The 25,942-nt window shown below is 37.0% G+C and overlaps 2 protein-coding genes across 2 annotated transcripts in view; one reads left to right on the top strand and one right to left on the bottom strand.

Annotated features, from left to right (window-relative positions):
• cdk19 (cyclin dependent kinase 19) overlaps positions 1 to 22,514 on the bottom strand; it is a 41,190-nt gene extending 18,676 nt beyond the window's left edge. Inside the window, exons 1-7 of the mRNA XM_016575234.1 lie at positions 22,243 to 22,514; positions 19,374 to 19,449; positions 11,779 to 11,889; positions 10,275 to 10,415; positions 1,974 to 2,031; positions 742 to 873; positions 518 to 661 (exon numbers count right to left, since the gene is read on the bottom strand). Coding sequence (XP_016430720.1) covers positions 518 to 661; positions 742 to 873; positions 1,974 to 2,031; positions 10,275 to 10,415; positions 11,779 to 11,889; positions 19,374 to 19,449; positions 22,243 to 22,370 — 790 coding nt within the window. The 5' untranslated portion in view covers positions 22,371 to 22,514. The remainder of the gene's footprint in view (positions 1 to 517; positions 662 to 741; positions 874 to 1,973; positions 2,032 to 10,274; positions 10,416 to 11,778; positions 11,890 to 19,373; positions 19,450 to 22,242) is intronic.
• Positions 22,515 to 23,064: 550 nt separating this feature from the next.
• Positions 23,065 to 25,942, top strand: part of amd1 (adenosylmethionine decarboxylase 1) — a 14,893-nt gene continuing 12,015 nt past the window's right edge. Inside the window, exon 1 of the mRNA XM_016575232.1 lies at positions 23,065 to 23,396. Coding sequence (XP_016430718.1) covers positions 23,287 to 23,396 — 110 coding nt within the window. The 5' untranslated portion in view covers positions 23,065 to 23,286. The remainder of the gene's footprint in view (positions 23,397 to 25,942) is intronic.

Genomic DNA, 25,942 nt, shown 5'->3' with positions numbered 1-25,942 from the left:
ACTTTTCTGGACCTTGAACGTGGTAGTTACCTTGCTGTCTATGGGAGGGTCAGAGAGCCCTCAGATTTCATCAAAAATATCTTAAATTGTGTTCCGAAGATGAACGAAGGTCTTACGGGTTTGGAACAACACGAGGGTGAGTAATTAATGACAGAATTTAAATTTTTGGGTGAACTAACCCTTTAAGTTTAAATATTCTACCAGCTTTTTCACTTTCTTTAAAGCCTGAATTATTTTGTCCTTGTGTGGGTCCACTTCCCACATGTATTTTCATTTTTGGGTGAACTACCCCTTTAAGGGAAATGCAAGAGGCAACTCAAGTACATCACTAACAGAAAAAGAAATGTAGAACTTTAAATTGTTTGTTCCTAATCTAAAGAAACATAAACCTCAGGTCTTCCGGTGGTGTATAAATGTTTCTATTTAGTTAAAATAGAAGTCAAATGAATTCATGAGAGTAGAATACTGTACCGAGTACAGAGTACAGGTGGCCATACGATAAGTTAAGGTCAGTCACCTGCTGGGAAGCCCATGACGCTGAATATGCGATCTAACTGGTCGTGATGGAAAGGATTGCTGGTCTTTATGTCCTCTTGTCGACAATGAAAGATTGGTTCTGACGTCAACAGCTCCGCAAAGATACAGCCTATTGCCCAAATATCTAAAAAGTCAAAGAATATTTAGTACAGATAACAAAGAATACAGACAGACAGCCTGAAATGCACACAACACATAACGTACCGATTGCTTTGGTGTAGTGTCTCGCCCCGAGCAGTAGTTCGGGTGCTCGGTACCAGAATGTGACGACCACTGGGTCCAGATCAGCCAAAGGCTTCAGTGGAGAGTTAAATAGTCGGGCAAAACCCATATCAGCTAAGACACACAAACATAGAAACCCATAAATACTCCACTCTGATCACAGGGACAGGGATCATTTCAGCTTTAGGTGAGCTATGCATTTTGTTTTTCACAAGCATAGGAAGAGAAGACTTTTTACTAGTAACGAACAGTCGTTGGTATGCATTTTAATCAATATGAAGAACTGGTGGGTTTTAGGGGTCATGAGGTGACAATGTGGCATCATAATTTTAATAATATATGTATTATTGAAATAGTATTTTAATATAAAAAAAAAAAAACATTCTACAGAACATTCTAGAGACTATTTGATCAGTGTTGCCAAGTCTGTAGTTTTCCTGTAAATTTCCTACTGTAAATATATTAAAACTTAATTTTTGATTAGTAATATGCATTGCTAAGAACTTCATTTGGACAACTTTAAAGGTTTAAAGGTTTTGATTTTTTTGCACCCTCAGATTCCAGATTTTCAAATAGTTGCATCTCGTAATAGGTATACCCAGAACGCGATTTTTGATGTGATTTTATAGATATTTTTCTCATGAATGCAATTGAGCTAGTTTTGAGGACCAGTTGTGCTGGTTATGCTGTGCAGACCTGGCAACCCTGCATTTGATCTATATAAAAGTGGATATTTTGCTATTTTCAAAACTTAATGGAAATTGTTGGCCATGTTTTGTCCCATGTGTCATATAACCCATGAGAGATTAAATAATTAGTTGTGCTGCTTACGTGAAGTGGCTCCAATGCTAAAGTGAGTCAAGGTAACACTGAAAGCCACAGAGTAACCAAACACAATAACAAGTTCCACAGGCTGGAAAAAATAGTGCCCACAGCCCTGAACAGTCCTCACCCAGAATAGTGTCTTATGTAAGACAATGGCTTCACATTTGCTCAGACTGACCCTACAGCCACATAAGCTCTCTAAACCTTGGCATTATCACCTAAAACGAAAATGAGTCGACCAAAAAAAAAGGTTCAGCAGCATTACACAAAATCTCATTTTCTTCTCTGATAATTTCAATAAAAGACATTTTCCACTGAGGAAATTTTGATAATTATATATTGCATTGTATATATTGCAATTATACATTGTAGTCAGTATGGCATTTTACCAATTTTGACTCTTCCTCGTTCTGGGCCTTCCCCCATGACCAGGATATTGGCAGGTTTCTGAAAGACAGAGAGACCACAAATTATATGTTTATCTCAGAAATGTGCGCGCGTTGCGCATGTTTTTGCTTGTTAATTGCATTATATGAGTCGCTTTGGAATATAAGTCGCAGCACGTTTCAGATGATAAAAAACGTGATTTATTTTTCAGAAAATATGTTCATCACTGTTACAAGATTTATGTAAAGGCTAACGAGTGATTAGATTACAGAACTAAGCCACTGCAATGGAGCAGCTCTAATGTGCTATTAAATTAAAGATGAAGTACCACAGAGAAGAAAAAAAAAGATCAGTGAAAGTATCAAAATCTTGTAGAATAAACTAACATTATACATATTCTTTTGGTTTCTGTACCCAGTATTTTTAAAAATTACAAATGCAATGAAAATACAGGTATCGTTACTCGGTATCGGCAAAGTACCAAAAATAAAAGTATCTGTATTGGCCTTGTTCTGGAAAACGTGGTATCCATAAATATAATGCATATTTGCTGAATAAAAGCATTAATTTCTATTAAAACACACACACACACAAACATTTGAATGGTAGTATTAGATGGTGTCTACATAAATATGAAGCAGCACAACTGTTTTCAACATTGATAATAATCAGAAATATTATCATATTAGAATAATTTCTGAAGATCATGTGACACTGAAGACTGCAGTAATGATGCTGAAAATACAGCTGCGCATCACAGCGATAATTTACATTTTACAATATATTCACATAAAACATATTGTAATACTGCGTCATAATACTAGTGTTTTTACTATATTCTTGAGCACATAAATGCAGCCTTGGTGAGAAGATGAGACTTAATTTAAAAAATCATAATGTTTCCAATCTTTTGACGAGTACTGTATATCTGTTCACACCTGCATGAACCATAAAGCCATGACACCCATTTTGTTTATGGAAATATTCTGTCTCACAGGGAAGCTGTGGCAGGTGCTGAGCTATCGCTCTTCTAAATGCAACAGACGACATCTTCATGATAATATTTATGCATGTCATAATATTCATTTCACTGCTGTTACTGGGTGTTAATATTTCTGCAGACCACGCTGAAGTGAACGTACTTTACGCCATTGAAAACTAGTCATTTTAATTGCAGGAAACCTAAAAAATTCATTTATAATTCTAATAAAGCATACTATCTTTCATAGATACTCATAACAACAAATGCTTTTTATTTGAACTTTTATTTAGTTTTAGCGGCAGCAAACATTATTACAAAAATAATTAGTAGTCCAAACTGCACAGACTAATTCTTCTGTCTTGCTTTCTCAGGATTAGAAATACTTTATGCGTTCTGGATTCTGTATGTTTGGCAACTATTTTATTCACAATTTAATTTGGTGCCACTAATACAGACATTACAATACGATGGAACGAACAGACAGAGAAACACAGAGACGTCATGAATCTGTATGCGGTCGCGGGTGACTGGCTGCTGCATCAAGTAATGTCTTCTAATTATTCCGAGACGCTTGAGTTTCTATGAGCCTTAATGAGGGTGTGTTGCTATGGGAACAGCGACCATAAGATTTCTGTAATCCACTCAACACAACACTGCTGTCTCAAAATTGCTGTTATCGTTCACTGAAATCCACTTTAAAGGGGTTATATGATGCAATTTCATTTTTTCCTTTCTCTTTGGAGTGTTACAAGCTCTTGGTGCATAAAGAAGATCTGTAAAGTTGCAAAGACTAAAGTCTCAAATCCAAAGAGATATTCTTTATAAAAGTTAAGAGTCAGCCACACCTACCTAAAACGGCTCGTTCGAACACGCCCCCACATATCTACCTCACTATGTGGGAAGATTTGCATAACGCCGCCCAAATGTTCACGCAAAGAAAGAAGGCGTAACTTTTATTCTCGCTGTGCCGTGGAGACACAACGCGTAAAACAACAGTATAAGTCATTATAATCAGTAATTATGTCCCCACTGGATGCAACAAATGCATGGGTAATGGGTTTTCATGTTTTTGTGTCGTTGCTCCGGCCGGACACGGCATCAACACAGTATGGTGAGGGGCGTAACATTTCCGTCTCACGCTTGAGGTATTCGGCCAATCACAACGCACTGGATAGCTGGCCAATCAGAGCACACCTCGCTTTTTCAGAACGATGAGCTTTGTAAAAATCGACGCGTTTCAGAAGGCGGGGCATAGAGGAGAAACAATAATGTACAGTATGTGGAAAATAATGTGTTTTTTAACTTTAAACCGCATAAACACATTTCATTACACCAAATACACCAAATAATGTTCTTTTTAGCAACATCATATGACCCCTTTAAGGAATGTAACATATTTTTATGGTAAATAAAATAAATACTTGAGTAATTACCATTTATATTAACATTAAAGGGATAATCCACCCAAAAATTAAAATTCTGTCATTAATTACTCACCCTCATGTCTGTCACGATCACCAGCTGGAGTGCCTATCCCATACCTTTGCCACTCTATCCTGGACTGCATTTCCCATAACCCATTGGCCGGACTCATCATGCCTGATTGTTTTCACCTGTTGCTCATTACCTATATAAGCCTGGTGATTTCAGTCACTCTTTGCAAAGTCTTGCATGTGTCACAGCTGCCGTTCTAAGCCTTTTATCCTCGTTCTCTCGTGTCTTGTTTTCCTGGTTCTTGATATTCTGCCTGTTTATCTGGATTACTCTGTTTGCCTCAGCCCTGAACTCTGTCATTTTTTGGACTGCTTATTGTGTTTGACCTCATGCCTGCTTTGACTATGACTATCAGAACGCATGCATCGTGGTATCCTCGTGAATGGCGGCAGAGACTGACATGAATAAAGTCATTATTATTGTTTTCTTTGTGCACAAAAAGTATTCTCGTAGCTTCATAAAATTAAAGTTGAACCACAGATGTCACATGGACTATTTTTACGATGTCCTTACTACGTTTCATGGGCCTTCAATGTGGTTGTCCTCAATTGCTGTCTATGCAGGGTCAGAAAGCTCTTGGATTTCATCAAAAATATTTGAATGTGTTCCGAAGATGAACGAAGGTCTTACGGGTTTGGAACGACATGAGTGTGAGTAATTAATGACAGTATTTTCATTTTTGGGTGAACTATCCCTTTAACACAATCTCACTGAATGCAGACACTAGTCATGCCTGTACAATAATGTAAAAGCAACCGTGTGAACGTATCTAGGACATTATACAAACTGAATTGAAATACAGTCAGTGTGTCACAGCATAGGCAAAACTTCAGAAATAGTTCACCCAAAAATGAAAATTCTGTTTGATTTAGTAACCCTCATGTCATTGCAAGCCTTTATGCATTTCTTTCTTCTTCTGAACACAAAAATAGACAGTAGTACATTATTATTTATTTTATTATTTAAAACCTGCCCCTAACCTTACCCACTTTAATAGGAGCAAATGTGTTTTACACAACAACATAAACACACACACAAAAAAGAGGTTGAGTTATACAGTGGTGTGAAAAAGTGTTGGCCCCCTTCCTGATTTCTTATTTTTTTGCATGTTTGTCACACTTTAATGTTTCAGATCATCAGACTAATTTAAAGAGTGGCCTAGTCAAAGTCCTGACCTGAATCCTATTGAGATGCTGTGGCTTGACCTTAAAAAGGCGGTTCATGCTCGAAAACTCTCCAATGTGGCTGAATTACAACAATTCTGCATAGATGAGTGGACCAAAATTCCTCCACAGCGCTGTAACAGACTCATTGCAAGTTGTCGCAAACGCTTGATTGCAATTGTTGCTGTTAAGGGTGGCCCAACCAGTTATTAGGTTTAGGGGGCAAACACTTTTTCACACAGGGCCATGTAGTTTTGGGTTTTGTTTTCCCTTAATAATAAAAACCTTCATTTAAAAACTGCATGTTGTGTTTACTTGTGTTATCTTTGACTAATATTTAAAATTGTTTGATGATCTGAAACATTAAAGTGTGACAAACATGCAAAAAATTAAGAAATCAGGAAGGGGGCCAACACTTTTTCACACCACTGTATAACAAGTCTGTAGTTTCTACCAAAATAATTTGGCTGTCTCTATTAGAAGAATAGTTCACCGAAAAATAACAATTCTGTAATTATTTTCTCACTTTCATGTAAACCATATGCTGTTATATTTTCTGAGAAAATCAAACACATCTCTTTTCCATATAACTACAGCTAAAAGTGACATGCTGCAGCTTGATATATAGTTAATGTCAACCACTGCTGTATGAAAAAGAGTTGCATGAAGATTCTTCCATTTTTTTTTTTACACACAAAAAACACCAACATATAGTTTTAGAATGAAAATAAGTGGTAACACTTTAGATTAAGAAGCACAAATTCACTATTCAACTTATGAGTTTTTACCTCCATAAACTCCTAATTTGCTAATTATTAGCAGTTAGCAAGGTAGTTGTTAAGTTTAGGTATGCAGTCGGATTAAGGGATCTAAAATATGCTCATGCAGAATAAGGCATTAATATGTGCTTTATAAATACTAATAAACAGCCAATATGTGAGTAATATGCATGCTAATAAGCAACTAGTTTATAGTGGACAGTGTTCCCTAATCAAAAGTGTTACCAATTCCATAACATTTTTTGGGTGAACTATCCCTTAAGCACACAATGCTTTCTAAGGACAGTAAGAAATACACAAATACTAAAGCATTGGATATCCTGCTGTTCCTGTTAAATCACATTTATAATTCATGCTGACTCTAAGTCAGCTGTTGAGCACTGTAACAATGTCTATTTCTCTTTTATACAACTGGGTTAATGACGGAGTATGTTATTGATCAACACACCAGAGATTGATGGGATTACATCACAGTGCAGACACAATCCATATCAGTCGCAGTCTGTGAGCTGATGCTTTTGACAAATGTTAACACCAGCTGTACATTGCACAAATATTTTAGTTTAGTTAAGATAAGACTGGCGGATCCAGTGATGGATCGGGTGTGTAAACACAACTGAGTTACCGGAACAAAAAACACCAGAACAAGAAGAGCCTAATACAGTCAAAATCCGACTTTATTTTCTTCTTACTTTGACTGTCAAATAGTTCCTTACATAAACTATTTGCACATTGTAGGAAAATGTAGCCAATGTTTTAAATAAGCCAAAGCACACACCTTCACAAAATACAGACATGTAATGTAGAAAATGTTGACGCTTTTATCAGACTTTTCATATTGCATGTCCATAAATCACCTGTATCTCAAGTTTTCAATTTCAAATGAGCAAATCATTTGACTTTTCTTGAATAAAAGTAATCACTGACAAATACTACTGACAACCTCTCTCCCCCAAAACATGCATTAATAATTCTTTCTTTATTTTTGCCTTTTGTTTCATCATTTCATCGCTGAAAAAGGGATTTAAACGCTGCCCACAGGACGAGAAGCCGAATCACTCTCCACAGAAAAGTAACATTTCTTTTTATGTTTATGTTTCCATCACAGAAACAGACTGACTGCTCTCTGGTTGCAGTTGCACTTTACTCTCCAACCAGCACACTTGATTTTACTTTTAAAAGTAATGTTCACACAGAACAAGATGATACTGAGATGTAGAGACCCTTTTCACAGACTGATGACAGCTCTCGGCAATAACAGTAAATCTAGCCAATTTCACTTATATTTTCACATTTTAAAAATGAATCTGCATTTATAACACCATGCTTTGTGTTATACCCAGTGTTGGGGGTAATGCATTACAAGTAATGAGAGAAATCAGATGATGTTACTGTAGTTCTAAAATAAATATGAATATGCATTAGTTTATCTCACTCACACACAAAAAACACAGATTCAGTATTCCTTAAAATGAATAAAAATAATGCAACTCAGAATATGACGCAAACCTGCAATAAATAAATGTTAAACAACACAAATATCCTTTATGTATTTAATCCCATTCTATTTGCTTCTGACCTTCGATGATCCAGTTCAACCGTACTAATAAGCACAACTTACTCTAGACAAACATTTGTGTGTCTTTTTTCATTGCTGAAGCAGTGTTGGGGAAAGTTACTTTTAAAAGTAATGCATTACAATATCGCGTTACTCCCTAAAAAAGTAACTAATTACGTTACTTAGTTACTTTTTATGGGAAGTGATGCGTTATATTACTTTTGCGTTAATTGTTTTTAATATAAGAAGTTCTATTTATAGCAAATATAAAAGCCCTTTCACACCAACAAGTGTAATGAATAAACCTCAGGCTGAAGCAAAAGTAAATTCACGTCTGTACCGTAGAACGCAGGAGAAGAAACACTCTTCAGCAATAAAAAAACAATGACGCACAATTGTTACTTTATCTAAAGTCATTTTTGCCTATTAGTATGGTTGAATTGGATCATCAAAGGTCAGCAGCAAAGAATTTGGTTAATAAAATGGGATTAGATACATTTGTGTTATTTAACATATTTAATTATTGCAGGTTTGTGTCATATTCTGAGTTTGCATTTCACTGTTTTAATTCATTTTGATGAATACTAAATCTGTTTTTTGTGAGTGGGATGAATTAATGCACATTCACATGGAGTCTAGAACTACAGTAACATCATGTTCACACAGCGCACACAATTACTCTGCACTTCCGATTTCTCCCAACATGGGGACAGGAGACCTGTCAGTCAATAAATGGGAAAACAAAGTAACTGGCATTACTTTTTTGAAAAATTTTTTTTTTATTGCTGAAGTGTGTTGAAATTTCTTCTTCTGCATTCTACTGTACGGACGTAAATGTACTTTCCCTTCAGCCTGAGGCTTATTCATTTCACTTTTGGTGTGAAAAGCTTTTATATTTGCCAAAAATAGAACTTTTTTATTTTAAAAACAAACAAGCAAGCCCTGTCCAGATTTTAAAAGTAACACAAAAGTAACGTAACGCATTACTTTCAGTTTCCATAAAAAGTAACTAAGTAACGTAATTGGTTACTTTTTTTAGGGAGTAACGCAATATTGTAATGCATTACTTTTAAAAGTAACTTTCCCCAACACTGGTTATACCCCAGTATACAAAAGTGACAAAAAAGTTAGTTAACACTTCTGCTGAGGCAGTGACTTTCTCTATTCTAACTGACATAATTCATTCTCTTTTGGAAAATCGTAGCAATGCATTGATTGATTGATTTTATTTTTACTGTTGGAATAAATGGGAATGAAAAGAATTATATTCGCTGTAGCCTCTCATTCACTTCCTTAGATGTTCACCCTACTACATATAAACTAGGGGTGCAACGGTTCAACTTCCTCACGGTTCGGTTTGTATCGCGGTTTTAGAGTCACGGTTTCGTTACGGTTCGGTATGTGCTATGTTTAGGGAAAAAACTATAATGTCAAATGAAAATAATGAAGATAACAAATAATCTAACTACAAGCAACAGCACAAATAAATACAATAGAGCAAAGATACAAATAAAATAAACAGTGCTTTTTTAGTTTTTTTTTTAGGTAGGTCTAACAGTTTTCAGGTACAGAAATTGAATAAATCAATTTGTTGAACACAAAAGAAGATATTTTGAAGATTGCTGGTAATCAAACAGTTGGTGGTTGCCATTGACTTCCATAGTAGGAAAAAAAAAATACTATGGAAGTCAATGGCAACCACCAACTGTTTGATTACCAGCAATCTTCAAAATATCTTCTTTTGTGTTCAACATAAGAAAGCAACTCATACAGGTTTGGAACGACATGAGGGTGAGTAAATGATGACAGAATTTTCATTTTTGGGTGAACTATCCCTTTAAGTGAATGTAAACAAGTGGGACAAAAAATAAAAAATAAAACACTGACCGACAAATGGCTTTATATCAGGCTTGTGACTCTGTACTCACCAGATCTCTGTGCAGGACCCAGTTGGCATGCAGGTAATGGATGCCGTCTAAGATTTGGTAAAGCAGAGACTTCACCATCCCCCTCGGTAGCTGCATGGGTTTCTTGTTGGCCTTTGATGCTCGATGAAATTTTATGATGTGCTACAACATATGAAAGTTGCGTGAATTTTTCCTTTAGTTGTTTTGCTGCTAAGGTCACGCACTTCCAAATTAAGATCAGTAACACTCCATCTCTGCTGATCACTTTGCACATTTTTTCACTGATGAGGCGGCAACAATCAGTTTTCAGAAATTAAGCGTTAGCGTTAGTTCTGGCAGGTCACGTGAGTCAAGCTTGCATCAGCTGATTCTCAGCTGATCACATCTACCTATAGGAATACGACACCTGTCTGTACTCACCAGATCTCTGTGCAGGACCCAGTTGGCATGCAGGTAATGGATGCCGTCTAAGATTTGGTAAAGCAGAGACTTCACCATCCCCCTCGGTAGCTGCATGGGTTTCTTGTTGGCCTTTGATGCTCGATGAAATTTTATGATGTGCTACAACATATGAAAGTTGCGTGAGAGCTGTGTACGCATTAGCTGTTATATGATCACAAGAAATCTTTTTCCTCTAGTTGTTTTGCTGCTAAGGTCACGCACTTCCAAATTAAGATCAGTAACACTCCATCTCTGCTGATCACTTTGCACATTTTTTCACTGATGAGGCGGCAACAATCAGGGTCACGTGAGTCAGGCTTGCATCAGCTGATTCTCAGCTGATCATATCTACCTATAGGAATACGACACCTATCGCGGCATTCCTATATAAGCTCTATTCAGTATTATTCAGCAGCTTTTCAGATTCAGCAGCTTTTCAGCTTGCTCAGGAGCAAATTACCCTCCTCCATCCCCAGCTCCTCCTTTCGCCACAGTCAGGACTTGGCTTTCTGATATTCTTTGCTAATCAGACTCCTTTATCTTGAATAAAGTGTTACACTTAAATATTATTAAGTACATTAATGATATCTGCCTTGTTCTGTTCTGTTAACCCTAGGTAGGTTATTATTGCTGCCCTCCCTGCTCATTCATGACAGGCTGCATGGAGGGGCAGGGAGTTTTTTGCCCAGAACAGAACCATACCGCCAAACCAAACTTTATGCTAAGTATCTATCATTTTGACGATAGTGGTCCTGACAGAAACAATATTAATTAAACAGAGGACCCCCTGCAGATCCTAAGTGTCAAGGTCAATTAGGGCTAGATTTACTAAACAGGGCAAATTAGTGTGAGAACGCAATCCCATGAAAGCACAGATGGGAGTGGAAAGTTCTGCATTGGTTTACTGACAATGCGTGAAATAAAGCAAACCGTAGTAAATCATGTTGCACCAAAGAGGGTTTGCCCTGGTGAAGCTGTGAATAAATCTGGTCTTAAAATATTAGATATTAGAAAATATCAGTCTCTTAAAATATTAGATAATTTGACCTTTTTACATGTGCAATGTTTGTTCAGGTTGTGAAATGTGATGCACCTCCCCCCAAAAAAAACAGTATTTATGAATGAATAGTAAAAAAAAAAAAAGTACTTTCAAAAATACATTTAATTAATTTAACATTTAAAATTTTATTTAAAAGATTAATGATACATAAAAAAAACAGCTGGGCCATTCACACTGAACACGTTTTGCTTTAAGGAAGACCACATCTCAGACATTCTGCTGTTGCGTTTAGAAGAAGAAAAGAAAGTCATACAAAACTGAACCTAAAATGAAATGAAAAGGGTTGATTAAATAAAAACTAAAGTGTAACTACTGAAGCATTGCTGACCCTAACAAAAACTAAACTGAAACGCATGCTAAAAAAAAAAGTATTGCGATACAAAAAGTGTAAAATTATAATAACTTGAGTGCATGTGTACTCACCCACAGGTCATGCTCAGCATAGTCGAAGAGGAGCCAGACTTTGCGGTCACTGTGAGAGAGAAATACTTTCTGCAGGGCGATGACGTTTGGATGCTTTAACTCTCTCAGCAACTGCAGAAAAACAGAGACACATTCTTCTGTTCATTCACCAATTGTCTTTAATACACATACATGTAAAGGCATTTAAACTTTCTATCACAAACACTGACTCTGTTTACAACCTGGTGTTAACATCCATCTCGAGCAATCCCATCACAATTGGAGAGCGCTAATAAATACACGTACAAATGATGTTCAGCATCCTGAAGCCTAACTCACTGAAAGTGGTGAGCACTATATTCTGCCTTTGATGTTGCAATCAGCTGATGATAAACCAAATCTAGCACATATCTGTTGCTTTTCGTGTAGTGAACTCTGCTGAATAATTTGCGTATATCGCACAAACTGAAGAGAGGATTTATCTCCGTTCTGCGGAGACACATTTATGTGGCCACGTGTAAATGGAACCCTCACTTATCAATCAAAATGCATGTGGCAACCAAGTGAAGCATTCAATCGAAAAGGCACGTGACCACAACATTTGCTGTGTTAACACTAAGGGCACAAACATGCTAGTATTTAGACTTCTTCAGAAACCCCTCTTCATCAGAAATCCTCCCACTTTAAAATTGCCTAATCGAACAATGGATTCCAAGTTACTTTTTACAGCAGAATGCTAATGGTTATATGTATGGCATAAATCTCCCAAAGGAGGCTGCCATACAGTATGACTGCGGTTCAGTACAAAGCAGTAAATTAACTGACAATTACAGTAGTAATCAACTACTAAAGGTACAGTAATACTGGAGAAAAAAAACGAGTGTTTTTATCCCCAGAAATATGTAAGAAAAGCAAAAACTCTGACTGAAGCATGTACATTTGACAGTATTCTGCCTGTCTCTCTAGATCTTGTAAACACAGCAAGAGTTGGCAGTGCTTGACTTGGGGTTGTGCTTAAGACTTGACTAGTTAACCCATTAAAACACGTCATGTGAAAATGTTTTGTCTAAGGATCTTCTCGCTGCTAGTGCAGGTCTGATCACAGAAAGCATTTGGATGAGATTATAGAAAATAAAGGTTTCACTTGTTACTGTATATACAAGTGTTCACACACACACACACACACACACACACTGCACGTTTTGTCTCGTTAATCAAACACACCTGATTCAGGTCATCAGCTCATGCAAAATGTGCAGTGTTGGGGTGCCTCCAGGACCAGGGTTGGGAACCACTGGCCTAGATAACAGCTCTGAGTTTTCTCCTATAATGCCTGATGAGTTTGGAAAACACCTGACAAGAGATCAGAGAGCATTCCTTCCCAGCTCCATGTTGGTGCTTCTCCTCTTCAGTTCACCACACTCATCTTCTAGTGTTCAGATCAGAGGACTGGGATGGCCATGGCAGACGTTTTATTTTGTGCTCAGTGACCCATTTTTGCATTGATTTTGATGTTTGTTTTGTCCTGATGGAAGATCCAACTATGACCCATTATAAGATTTCTAGCAGGGACATTCAGGTTTTTATTTTTTTTTAAATCTGTTGGTATTTGATAGAATGATGCCATCTATCTGAACAAGATGTCCAGGACCTCCGGCCCACAACATTAAAGATCCAGTAATTGTACACATGGGGTACTTTTTTATTTATTTTTATCCCTGTGTATCCCTTTAAACCCATATTATGTGTGCCAAAAAGCTATTTTTTAAGTTTTATCTGAACATAGAACCCAGTCCCATTTCAAGTTCCAGTAGTGTCTAGCAAATCAATATCCTGGAGTTTTTTGGATGAAAGTAGGGATGGGCGATGTGGACTTAAAACTATATCACAATATATTTCTGGTATTTATTGTGATAACGATATCAATGACGATAATTCATATGCATTCAAAAAACTAGGGTGCTGTGTGTTGTGAGCAACCAGAGGGCGCCCTCGCGCATAAACTCCACATATGCATCACAGAAATAATAGAATTGATGACATTCCAGGAAATCCCTAATATGGACAAAGATACACAAAGATGAGCTTTGACACAATTTGAACACTGCTGTACAGCCCTGACCAAACCAGTTCCAGATTGTAGAGGCAGCTCCTCAATTAACGATAAACTCCTCCTCAGTTCCCTGACATTTGGACATTTTTTTAATATTACTTATTTTTTATTAATATAACTCCAATTGTATTCGTCTGAAAGAAGAAAGTCATATACACCTAGCATGGCTTGAGGATGAGTAAATCATGGGCTAATTTTCATTTTTGGGTGATCTATCCCTTTAAGGGAGCAACATATGTTTAATTTAAATGATATCATCTGATAGCTATATTGTGGAATTTATTTAAATGTATTTTTTACGCATAATGCAACTAATAGAACTAGAAAACACATTAAATGTTGAAAACATAATAACAAACAACAGCATGCAGCTCAACATTTAGCTATAAAATGGTCCTAATGAAGAAACCAAAGTCCAAATAACAATTCCCAACTGATATTAGCCACCTTCAACACCTTTCACCCAGCTCTGGAACAGTATGACTATTGTTTTGCCTCTTCAACAAAGTAAGAGAGGTCAGATATTCAGAGATTGACAAAGAGAGTGTTTGATCCTATTAGTTTGATGGTAACAACATAAGTCCAAGCAGGTAGTCAGACAGTACGTGACCTGTATATCAGCAATACACTACACAAAGAATCGCTTGGATTTAAACAATTCAAACACAATTCAATGGACAAATTGTCTGCAAGCAGCGCAACAACAATGCTCAGTGCCATGACTCATAATGTGGCCTTCTGAGACCTCTATACCCATGGCATTTCAACCATGACAACAATGTTGTTATGCAGTTGTTTTCAATCTCAGGAAAGACCTGGAGCAATTGTGCTGCTACTGATTCAATTCTATGTTAAGGTACTTTGAGAAACTTGGCATGCAGAGTTGTAGTAAAGCGCATAAACAAGTTTTTGGTATAGTTCTTGTGTTTGAGGCTCAGACCTGGCACATTGTTTTGGATTAACGCTAACCAAGTGTTAAAGTAAAAAAATCATATATTTTGTAAGTACTTTTTATTAAAATTCAATGCTGTTTGTAGTACAGACATTAATTATAGCAATCATGTGGATTGTTTAAGCGAAGTGTAATATTACTTTTCTATTCAATAAGAATAAGTTTCACCTAGCGGATCATGAAACCGGTGTAAAAGTCACAATGAAGGACAGAACCAAGCCATATCTCGATACTAGTGCTGGGCGGTATGACCAAAAATTTATATCACGGTATTTTTCAAAATTATACCGGTTTCACGGTACATGACGGTATTTTTTTTTTTCATGCATGACCGGGTGTTAACCATATTTTCTACTGATTGAGAGAGGAAATACTGCAGTATATTGACTTAGAATGCCCTATTTTACTGTCATGATGAGTGAATATTGTCAAAAAATACCACACTAAATAGTGACTAAACACGACCCCTTTTAATACATGTTAACCAGGAGTCACTCTCATTTATAATCGCGGCATCGTCTGATAAAATCAACATGCATCTACACTAAAGAGCGGCTATGCGGTTGTTTTGGCTATATTACTTTTTTGTCTCATGCAGCGCACTGCCTGCGTCTGAGTAACAAACTAAAAAAAACAACAAACAAAAAAGTGCATGTGATATTAACAGACGAACTACGCTCATATTTATAATTCCAAACAATCAGTAAGCGACAGGTGCTAGGAAACGCTGTTTTGTACTCGTTTATTGACGAGTCGGCTGCGGTGCGGCCAACTGAATGCGTTGCTTCTCTGCCGCTCACTGCACAGAACAGACGCCGAGAGAGGTGACACTTCTCCGGGAAAGTCAGACCTCGCGTTCGCGGGACAGCACTGGCGAAATCCTCCAACTGAACCATAGCTAAGGTTTATCCGAAAAATTCGCTAGGTTTGTCAGTATGACTATTCTATGGAAAAAAGCCGCTAAAAGGGTCTGAAAGTTGCTAAATCTAGTGCTAAAGTCGCGCTCGTGTGTGTGAGACGCGGGAGCTGATGGCAGGGGGCGGTGGATATTTGTGGCGGTCAATGTGGATATTGTGGATGAGTTCTTCTGTGTCATCACGTTCTATTAGTTCTACAGCTTCAGTTTCTGAACTTTCACGCTTAGTAACACATACAGCTGTCCCCTCACCACAGTGCAACAGTGAAAAGGGACCCCTTTCAAACAGTGTCGCGTTCCGAACGTTGTTTAAGCGACATACACCGGTATTGCGGTATTTTAAAAATTAATATCATAACAAAAATAAACACCGGTATTCGGTATGAACCGGTATACCGCCCAGCACTACTCGATACCATAATATCAAAGACTTGACAGTGGTTTCTAACCACCCATAACATCCTACAGCAGCTATAATACCCTAGCAACCACCCAAACACCTAAGCAATGTGGTTGCATGACCTAGTACCCTTCACATTTCATTCAGAAAATGTAAAAATGTTATTTCAGACTCTGACTGAAGATACAGCAGTAATGAACTACATCAAACTTTAATACATTTGCTCTCAAACGAAATTTCAGTCTGCATTGAACACTGAACTAATTATCATAATTAAAAATAATAAACATTTTGCAAGAAAAATGCTAATAAAAACTTGAGATTGAATTTAAAAACGTAAATTAAGTTTTACATTGTAATGTACACAGAGATCATAAAACAATGTTTGCTTTAGGCACATAGTAAAAAAGGGAGAACTTATGCACAGGGATATTGTTATGATGAAGAAGCAAAGCCTCTCTAGATTGTCACCGTGTGATGTAGCTTTAAGATTTGCCCTTGTCAGATGGTTAAGCAAAGAAAATGCTGCCAGTTAAATGAAAAAAAGTCAGAAAAGTTATTTTATATGTAACAACTTAAAGGGTGCTTTAAAAATGATTTCCTTAAAGGTATTGGTTGTATTCATACGTTTTTGTTTTTATTTATTTGTTTTTGTATGATTTAATGAAGTGTATGTAGTGCATTATTATTTAAAATCTCGTCATGCCAAGAAGTGGCATTGCAGTCACCATTAAAAGTGTAAAACTTTGAAGACAATGAGCAGATATTTATTCTAGAACATAGGATGCATGTTATAACAGAGATAAACATCCAGTATTTTGAATGTTTTATTTTTCAAATGTTCAGGCAATCAAAAGTTCCTGCAAATAGAGAATCAACCATACAGCTATTTTCTTTTTCTGTGTTTGTCTTTGGTCTGTAAAACTGCTGAGGCTGTTCAACAGCAGGCTGCTGAACCTGTTTCACGATCAGTCTGTTCAAATATGGCCACACCTTAAAAGGCATGTGATCACAATTCAGTCTTTTCAGAACAAACTGATTAGGACCAAGAGAAAGACAAACAGTGGTGCTGACGTACATGGCATTTGAAAGTGAAAATTTGAAAGATCGCCACCCACAATTCAAAGAACAGCTCAGACATAAGAGAAAATATCAAACACTGCCCAAGCACTTAACTCAGTCCAATACAAATAAGCACAAATATTTATGGGCCATTCATTAGTGGTGTTTGCTGAGGCACAGAATCCCATCCTTTAATCCATAACAGCCTTTTTGCAAAGCTGCATTACACTGTGACAAATCCACAAAACAATCCACAATGAAATGAACGCATTTTACTCTTGGTTAGTTCTTGTTATTTAGCAATAGTAGTGTTTATCCTACTTCCTCCGGTTTACAACAAGAATGCTACATAATCTCCACTCGGTTTCCTCAATGTGTCATTATGCACATAAAGAAAAAAAAGCAGCATCAACTATGACTTAAGACCAAGTACATTTTTCCTGCAACATAATACCAGAAAAATTATTTTAGAAAATAACGCTAAAGTTTCCATGAAATTCAGATGTTTTATTTCAGCAGCAGCCATGCAACGAGTTGGCAGCTTTATCAGCGGTTTGAGTGTGTTTTATGCGAGATAACATCTGTGTTGCGATCCTCAGTCCTGTTTGGTTGTTTCTCTGTTTCAGGTTTCTTGGTCTTACAGATTTTGTTTTTTTCCTTCTCATGCACTTCCTGTCTTGTGTCTTGTTCCGTCTGTATCAATGAATGTTTTCACCCATTTTGCACATTTAATAACTAACATATTATTCTTAGAGTTTTGTCAGGTAGTCAGATTCATTTGCTTTTTAAAAAATATTTGAGATGATTATTGACCAGAACAAGCAATTCACAATTCAAAAGAACACACTTCTTGATCGATGCATCTGAATCAACAGGATATCAATGTCTCCCTGCCAAACACGCTTATTTACCTATTATTCAGATGGATTATTGTTCCTGTGAGAGCGGGCGCAGCCATTTGTAAATTTAATGTGTCTGGCTTCAGGTCTCATCCGCTTCCAGCTATTTTTAGCTGTATAAAAAAGCTTGTTTTGCTGCTTTGCAAACTAGTGTGTCTTACCATGTTTATAACACACTGGTTTGTAGTGCAAACAGTTTTAGCGTTTACTACTCTTGGTTATTATTCTCGTTATTTCCCTACAGCGGCTAATGAACTGGAAGTCTCGCACAAATTACAGAAAATGGCTTATTTCCGTGTTGAAAAATAAGGTGGATATAATATGAAAAAAACTGATGCCCTGGATGACCTAATGCAGATTATGTAAAATACTTGGGAATGTATTCATGCCACGTATCTGGATACTTACAGAACATATTTCATACACACTCGAGAAGTCAGTTCTTGAATTCAATTCAATACTCTGAAAGTCTCTCTCTCTTTATTTACTTACATTAACTATACTTTTCATTAAATATTCCAACTTCCAGTCTCTCATTTGATTATCATCTCAACATTGCCCACTAATTGCCCACATATACATCGATATATTGTACAAACTCGATATACCACCCAGCCTTACCTCACATCTATCCTATAGTCCCATATTATTACCTTGTTATTATCATCTCACTTATTTTTTTAAATCAGTCAGCGCACATAATTCTTCTTCATATTATCAAGTAAAGCTTCAATTATGCCATGTGATTGTGGGAGAGTATAGCTGATTTGTGTGACCCAAGGAACGCCTTTAAAGGCAAAACAGCCTGAACTGTTGCAGATGGTCACCTACCACAGAAATTAGAAACAATGTTTTCCATTATTATGCCTACAGTCACACCAAATACACAAAATAATGATCTTTAAAAAAGCATCATATGACCCCTTTAAAGGATGATTTCAGGTTATTTTAAGTAAATGTGAAAGGCTTTACTTGATCTTGGTTACACACAGAGCGACTGGTAAATTATTCTATCATTCTAATGTCAAGCTAACACACATATACAGTAGCCTAATATTTAAGAATTATATTTTCGAAAACAGTGTTAAAGTTGCATTCATTTATTGCAGTTATAGTTCATAGAGCTGCACACTTGCTGCATTCCTCTGTTAATAAATTACTGTATGCATATTTTTTGTTTTTGTTTTTAAAAACTGATTGTTGATAAAACCAAAAAAACAAACAACTGTATGCAGTAAAGTAGTTAAAAAAATTGTTGCTTTTAAGTAACTCACAGCAATTTCCCTGCAGGCAGACATGGAAATACCAGTGCCTTCTATCTGTTTCAGTGCATACTCCTTCTCATCCTTCCTGTAAAACACAAACACAACATTACTAAAGGTGAGGAAAAACAGCTACGCACATACCGTAAATACAACACTTACGTCACAATATTAAATCACTCTATTTACATGAAAAACTAATAAACAACTATCTATTGTATTTCAGCAAATAATATGTAAGACATGAATAACAATATATTATTCATTTTAATTTTCAAATGATAAGGTAATAAAAGTATTAACCATTAACAAGTATTCATTTACACAATAATGTACTTAAATTTTTGCTAATATCAAAAATACATTTTGCTAACAATAATAATAGTTCATTTAAAATAAATAATGTGCATTGATATTACAGAATTAAATAATAAGCAAGCTATGCGAAATTTACAAACAATGCGATAATATATATTAAAAATATATATAAAAAAAAAAAATCACAATTAATCTCAATACACTGTTCACAGTCGGCAAAAGTCAAAGAAAATGTATTAATTTAGAAAATACATCAAAATATCAAACTAATCAATATCACTTTTTTTTTTCCCCAAACAAATTTTTCACAAAAAATAACTTAGGTTTTAATTCATAAAAAAGCAGATACACTTCTCAAAACTGTATGGCCACATAAAGATCATTAGACAACTGAAATATTATGTAGGTATTCTCAGCCCCCTTCGAGCAGTGAAGCAGGTTTCTCTATCAGCGTATCAACTTAAGAGTTCATGATTCTACCAAAAACAGATCTGTGAACCAATTTCTATCTTGTAATACTGATGTCTGAAGCAATATTTGTTACTATTTCTCCTCTAATTTACATGATTACTCATGGTTTATTTATTTATTGCTAATCAGGCGAATAGAATGAACTAAATATTAAATATCCATTTTCTCCAAACTAACTACTTTGCAATGATTTTAAACTAACCGAACAAAAGATCATTTTTTAGTAGATGTACAAAGCCCGCCTCAAGTTGATATGTCCCATTAACATTTCAGAACCACACAATGATTATTTTTGCCTTAATTTCCAAAACAATATCTATACTTTAATTATTTTAAAAATAAACTCAGTGAAACATCTAGCATGCAAAGCGTTCTTGAGTTAACTTTGTTAAAAATAAACAACACTTGTTTGTATGCTTTGTTACCCAATGCAATGAAATGCACTGTACTTATAGCGTTAACCATTTTTAAACAAACTATTATTATTTAAACATTCTATTTCCCTCAGTATCCAGTGATGGCTGGCAGCCTGTGCATATATTTTAATAGAGATCGTCAGGGCAGGGCAATCTAACGCTTCAAATGTGACTTTCAGAAATGCAAACCTGAGAGAGGACGGAATTATTCAGATGCAGTGGTTCTGGATTGTTTCTAAATTATAATAATCATAATAAATGTGAATTGTATCATTTCTGTGCCACTCCACTTTATAGTTACACATGACTAATTGGGAGCACTATGCATGCACAAATAAAAAAACCCAGCCTTACAAACCTGACATGGTCAGCTAACAAGTAGTGAAGATAAACTGATTTATTATATTAAGATTCTTCCATGAGTGGTTATACATGCTTTTGAAATTAAAGTACACCAAAAACCATAGGAAGCTACGAGTTTTGCACTTGCAACTTACTGAAACAATCTGCACAGTTTAACTAGCAGCTCTGGTTTCCCCCACAATCAAAATACATGCAATGTAGACGTGCATATGAGTGAGAGTGTGAGTGTGTGTGAGCCAGCATTCTACGCAAGCAAAGGCAGATATTGTGATCATGTTCTTGTTTGATGGAGAAGTGAATGCATCTGAAAGACTGCATCACACAGAAGATTCTGTCATCATTTACTAAGCCTCAAGTTGTTTCAAACCTGTTCTTCTACTCAACACAAAAGATGTTTTGAAGAATGCGTGTAACCAAACAGCTGATTGGTCCCCAATGACTTCCATTGTACGTTTTTTCCTCACTACTGGAAATCAATGGGGACCATTAACTGTCAGGTTACACACATTGCTCGAAACATTTTCTTTTGTGTTCATACCTCAGTGGCAGCTTTATTGTGCCTTTATTGAGAGTGTGCGATTAACAAATAATCAATATCAGGTATTCTGATGAAATACAACTCTTTATATTACTTCTGAGTGAGTGAGTGATGTGTAGCCAAGTATGGTGACCCATACTCAGAATTTGTGCTCTGCATTTAATCCATCTACGTGCACACACACAGCAGTGAGTAGTGAACACACACACACACACACACATGAACTCCTGCACATATAACCTCCTGTACAAATGAGTATATGAACACACACACACACACTGCTGAACACATAAGCATATGAACTCCTATACAAGTGAGCATGCTGTGTAAACTCCAGCACGTAAGAACTTCTGCGCATGTAAACATGCATTGCTGAACATGTGCACTGCTTTTAGGAAAATGTGAACTTCTGCACAAATAAACAGGTGAACTCCTGCAGACACTGAACTGCGGGAATGAAGGACACACATAAACATGACACCCAGCACGACATGAACTGCTGGACATCTAAGCATATAAACTCCAGCACATGTGAAAGTACGAACACTTGAATCCCTGCATATATAAGAGAAGGTAAGCACGTGAGCTCCTGCACATAAGAGTGAAACATGCATCACGCTGGTTTGGGGGAGGACCGTTTGAAGTGCGTCCATGAAAACAAAAACAATCACACAGAGTAGAGATAAAAGCATAATTCCCCCGATACATATGAACACCCTGCACACACACACTGTCAGCAGAAGCGCGTAGAGTGAGTGAATCGCGTGCATCTTACCCGTCTTTACGCTTCGCTTTATAAACATGCCCGTATGTGCCGCGACCCACTTTACAACCTTCATATTCAAACAGATCTTCCACTCTCTCCCTCTCGGCGGCGAGCTTCGTTTTGAAGTCGTGGTCCATTTTAACCCATAAATGTTTCTTAATTTACAATAAAATAAAATATTAATTATTACATGCATTAATTAAATGATCCGATCGTTTTATTACCCCACCATTTCCTTGTTTGGGATTTTGGTCGGCTCCGCTTAATGGTCACGTGTTCGATGACGCATTTTATTGTGGCGGATTGCCTTCTGGGAAATGTAGTGTGGTTCGATCAACCCACCGGTTTGAGTTAACGACGGGAGGACGTCTGTGAACTACAACGCGCAAATCGCGATGTTGGACGTCGTTCCATTCCCTTTCAAATTTTTCAGGCCGTTGGAATATTCAAACTTGGCATTAGCTGTAATTCCAACAGAAGTACAATAATAACTTGTGTCCTCGAAACATTCAAAGTACTGGCACACAATGAATAAAAGGTGTAAAATACACGAGCAAACCATAATTTTTCTTCAACAGACTAGTGAATAAACTGGCACCAATTCCCAATGCACTGGCGCAGCGTTATAACAAACGCAAATGTTTATTCGTCTATACAAGGGCATAATACAAGCTGCGCTACTGCAGTGTGAACTCATACCTTTACGCAACCGCCAATTTTGATTGACAACAGTTACAGCCAATCGTTGCTGACATGAGGGCGGCTTCTTGGCCGTGATTGGCAACAACGAGGATGACGTCAGCGGGTAGGTAATAAAAACTCCGCGCAGGCTGCCATTCTGCGCTTACACAGTATGGCCGGAGACATTAGCTAACATTTGCCTACGGTATTCTCTGTAAAAGGGAAGACGGTAAAAGAAAACAAGGCAACTACATCTGGACTGCTCAAGGACTGTAACTAAGCTAATAAATTATAACAACCAACAAAGGACTAATTTAACTGGGATTCCATCCGACGGTTTAATTTCTGTTGTTGGAGTCTGTTTGTGTCACGATGGAAGAGAGCAGTGCACACTTCTTCGAGGGGACCGAGAAGCTCTTGGAGGTGTGGTTCTCCCGAGAAGACGAAAGCAAAGGAACCGGGGATCTGCGCACTATCCCCAGGTGGGTGAATCCGTCCGACCCGCAGCTGGGACTGGATTTAAACGAGGCGGATTTAGTCATTCACGACAATCAGTCGCTTTAATCATGCTTAAAACCTGCACGAACCCTGATGTGGCGTTAGTGATAGTCACACTGATAGTCCCGAGTGAGTGAGATTGACATGTGGCGCTGGCTCTGACACCCGAGGCGTGATCAGCACTTTTAGCCATTTTGACACCATCCCCCCTTTACTCTCATTCATTTGAGCTGTCAGGACTGGAGCTGAACCTCGAGCCCCAGAGTTTATATTCGTTTTGCTTGCTTAAACTATTCCGAATCGTCATGAACAACATATTTAATCAGCGTCTTGATACAGGTGTTGTTGTTATTCTGGCCCTGTCCGTGTCTCTTAACATCGCTCTGCAGTGATCACCTGTCATTCGAGTTGTGGCTCGTTTCGAGTGATGTTTTGCTTTATTTGGGACAAGCCCTGTTTGTGTCTGAATCCGTTATTGGTGAGCTGTGAGTGCTGATCGATTGATTAGCCGCTGGCTACAGCTAGCTGATATGGCGCCATAGCAAACACGCCTCCTCAAACACAGTTGTCCAACATTGCTGGAGTGCGTCTGTCCACATCGACGCATTCTGGATGAAAAGATTTGCAGTTGCAGTTGAAATGCTATTGACTGCGTTGCAAGAGAGCTCTATTTTTGGATGGTGTCATGGCGGTTGATCCTGCGCCGCAGCCTCCATGTGAAAGTCACGAGGCTGCGTCACACGTCGTAAGCTCCGCCCACGCGCTGTGATTGGTCGGGAGCTCCGGTCGCTCATTGGTGGGTATTAAATGTGCGCACTGCGCGGACAGAGCTAGATGGCATACAGCAAAAACTACTGCGCATGCGCACATCAATATTGCGTAACTTTTCTCACACTGTACAACAATAATGACTATTTTTGCGTTATTGTAAGGGGTAGGTGTAGACGTCAATAAAACACAATCTAATAGGTAGAAAATTCAATTTATTGTTAGCTTCCGGTTTTTGCTGAGCTTGTAGATCAAAGACTGAGACAGAAAACTTCATTTTACAACATTAGTACAACCACAACATGCAATAATGGTTGGACATTAGAATGCACTTGTCTTGATGTCTATGTATAATACAGAGTTATGATGACGACAGAAAACTTCTAAAAATAATAATAAATAAACACTTTTTATATAGAAGTGTTGTTAAAATATATGTTAAAGTCAGGTTTCCAGCTCATATAGAAAATAAGTGTAAAATATGACCGAGCAGTTCCTCTGATGTATCTGTAGTATCCTGTATCTCTGTGGTTTCTCTGGGTACGGCTGGCAGAATGAATGATGAGGGCTATTAGTTTCCTCCGGGAAAGCGCTAACACTCAGAGACACTAGAAAGAGGATCGTTGGAGTCAGTTTCCACATACGAGCTGCAGGCCCCTCGTCCTCCTACAGCATGAGCAAGCACTTTACTGTGCTCAAGTCCGCCTTCGTCTAGCGATTCATTCATATTAGCTGTCCTTGAGACACACAATCAAATAATATTTTCACAGTTTGTATCATTTGACCATTACAGTTTGAGTGGAAATCAAAAAACAGTCAAAATATTTTGATGACCTTTTATCTTGTTTTTTTTTTATATGGCTCATATTTTATCAACAACTACACTCATTCATACTTTTGAATGGTTTAGATTATAATTTATTAAAAAAATATATATTAAGACTTCATTTATAGTTAATAACACGCCACCAATGGGACATTAGTACCTGTAGTTGAAGAAACACTAATACATAATAAATTATGTATGGTTATTGAGAGGGAACCTATAGCAGTGTATTACTAGAGACTCATGTTACTGTCTTTGGTGTAATCTGGAAACAGTTTGACGGTCAAGCATGTGACACAACCCTCTACGCACACCGTGGAAATATAATCGCCATTGGCTAGTTAATTTTTTTGTTTACTCGCCGCCAGACTGATATACTATTTTCGAGTGTTGAACGCCTCTCACACACATACTGGCGTGTAAAATCTAAGAATTTATTAGCCAATGGCTAATGTTAGACATTATTTAGTCACCCAGAGTAAGATTTAGTTGCATATGCGAGTGATTTACTCACAATGTAGAGGGTTGTGACAACTGAATCAGTTTTTTAACAAGACTTTTACATGTCATACATCTTATCCGAAATGTTTATTTGACTAAAGGTAGTAACTAGTAGGGCTGGGCGATAAGGCAAAAAAATAAAATCTCGATTTTTTTCAGAGCGTTTGACCAATTCTCGATTTGTACGATTTTTAACAAGTCAACTTGAAAATGTAACTCTGTCAAAGACATTAAGATGTCCGCATCAAAAGAAATTGACAAAAGTGATTTTATGTCCATAGAAAGCACATTAAATGCAAGTAAAGTGTCTACATTTAAGGTTTCAAATACGGTTTTGAAGAATAAAATGTCAAAATTTGGTTTAAATAATGTTACATTGTCATTCAGTGTAACACAATATTTATGTAAAAATTCAAACAACATGCTTATTCTGAC

Source organism: Sinocyclocheilus rhinocerous, unplaced genomic scaffold, assembly GCF_001515625.1.
Source record: "Sinocyclocheilus rhinocerous isolate Xijiao unplaced genomic scaffold, SAMN03320098_v1.1 scaffold1044, whole genome shotgun sequence".
NCBI lineage: Eukaryota > Metazoa > Chordata > Actinopteri > Cypriniformes > Cyprinidae > Sinocyclocheilus > Sinocyclocheilus rhinocerous.
This window is presented reverse-complemented; position numbering and strand designations above follow the sequence as displayed.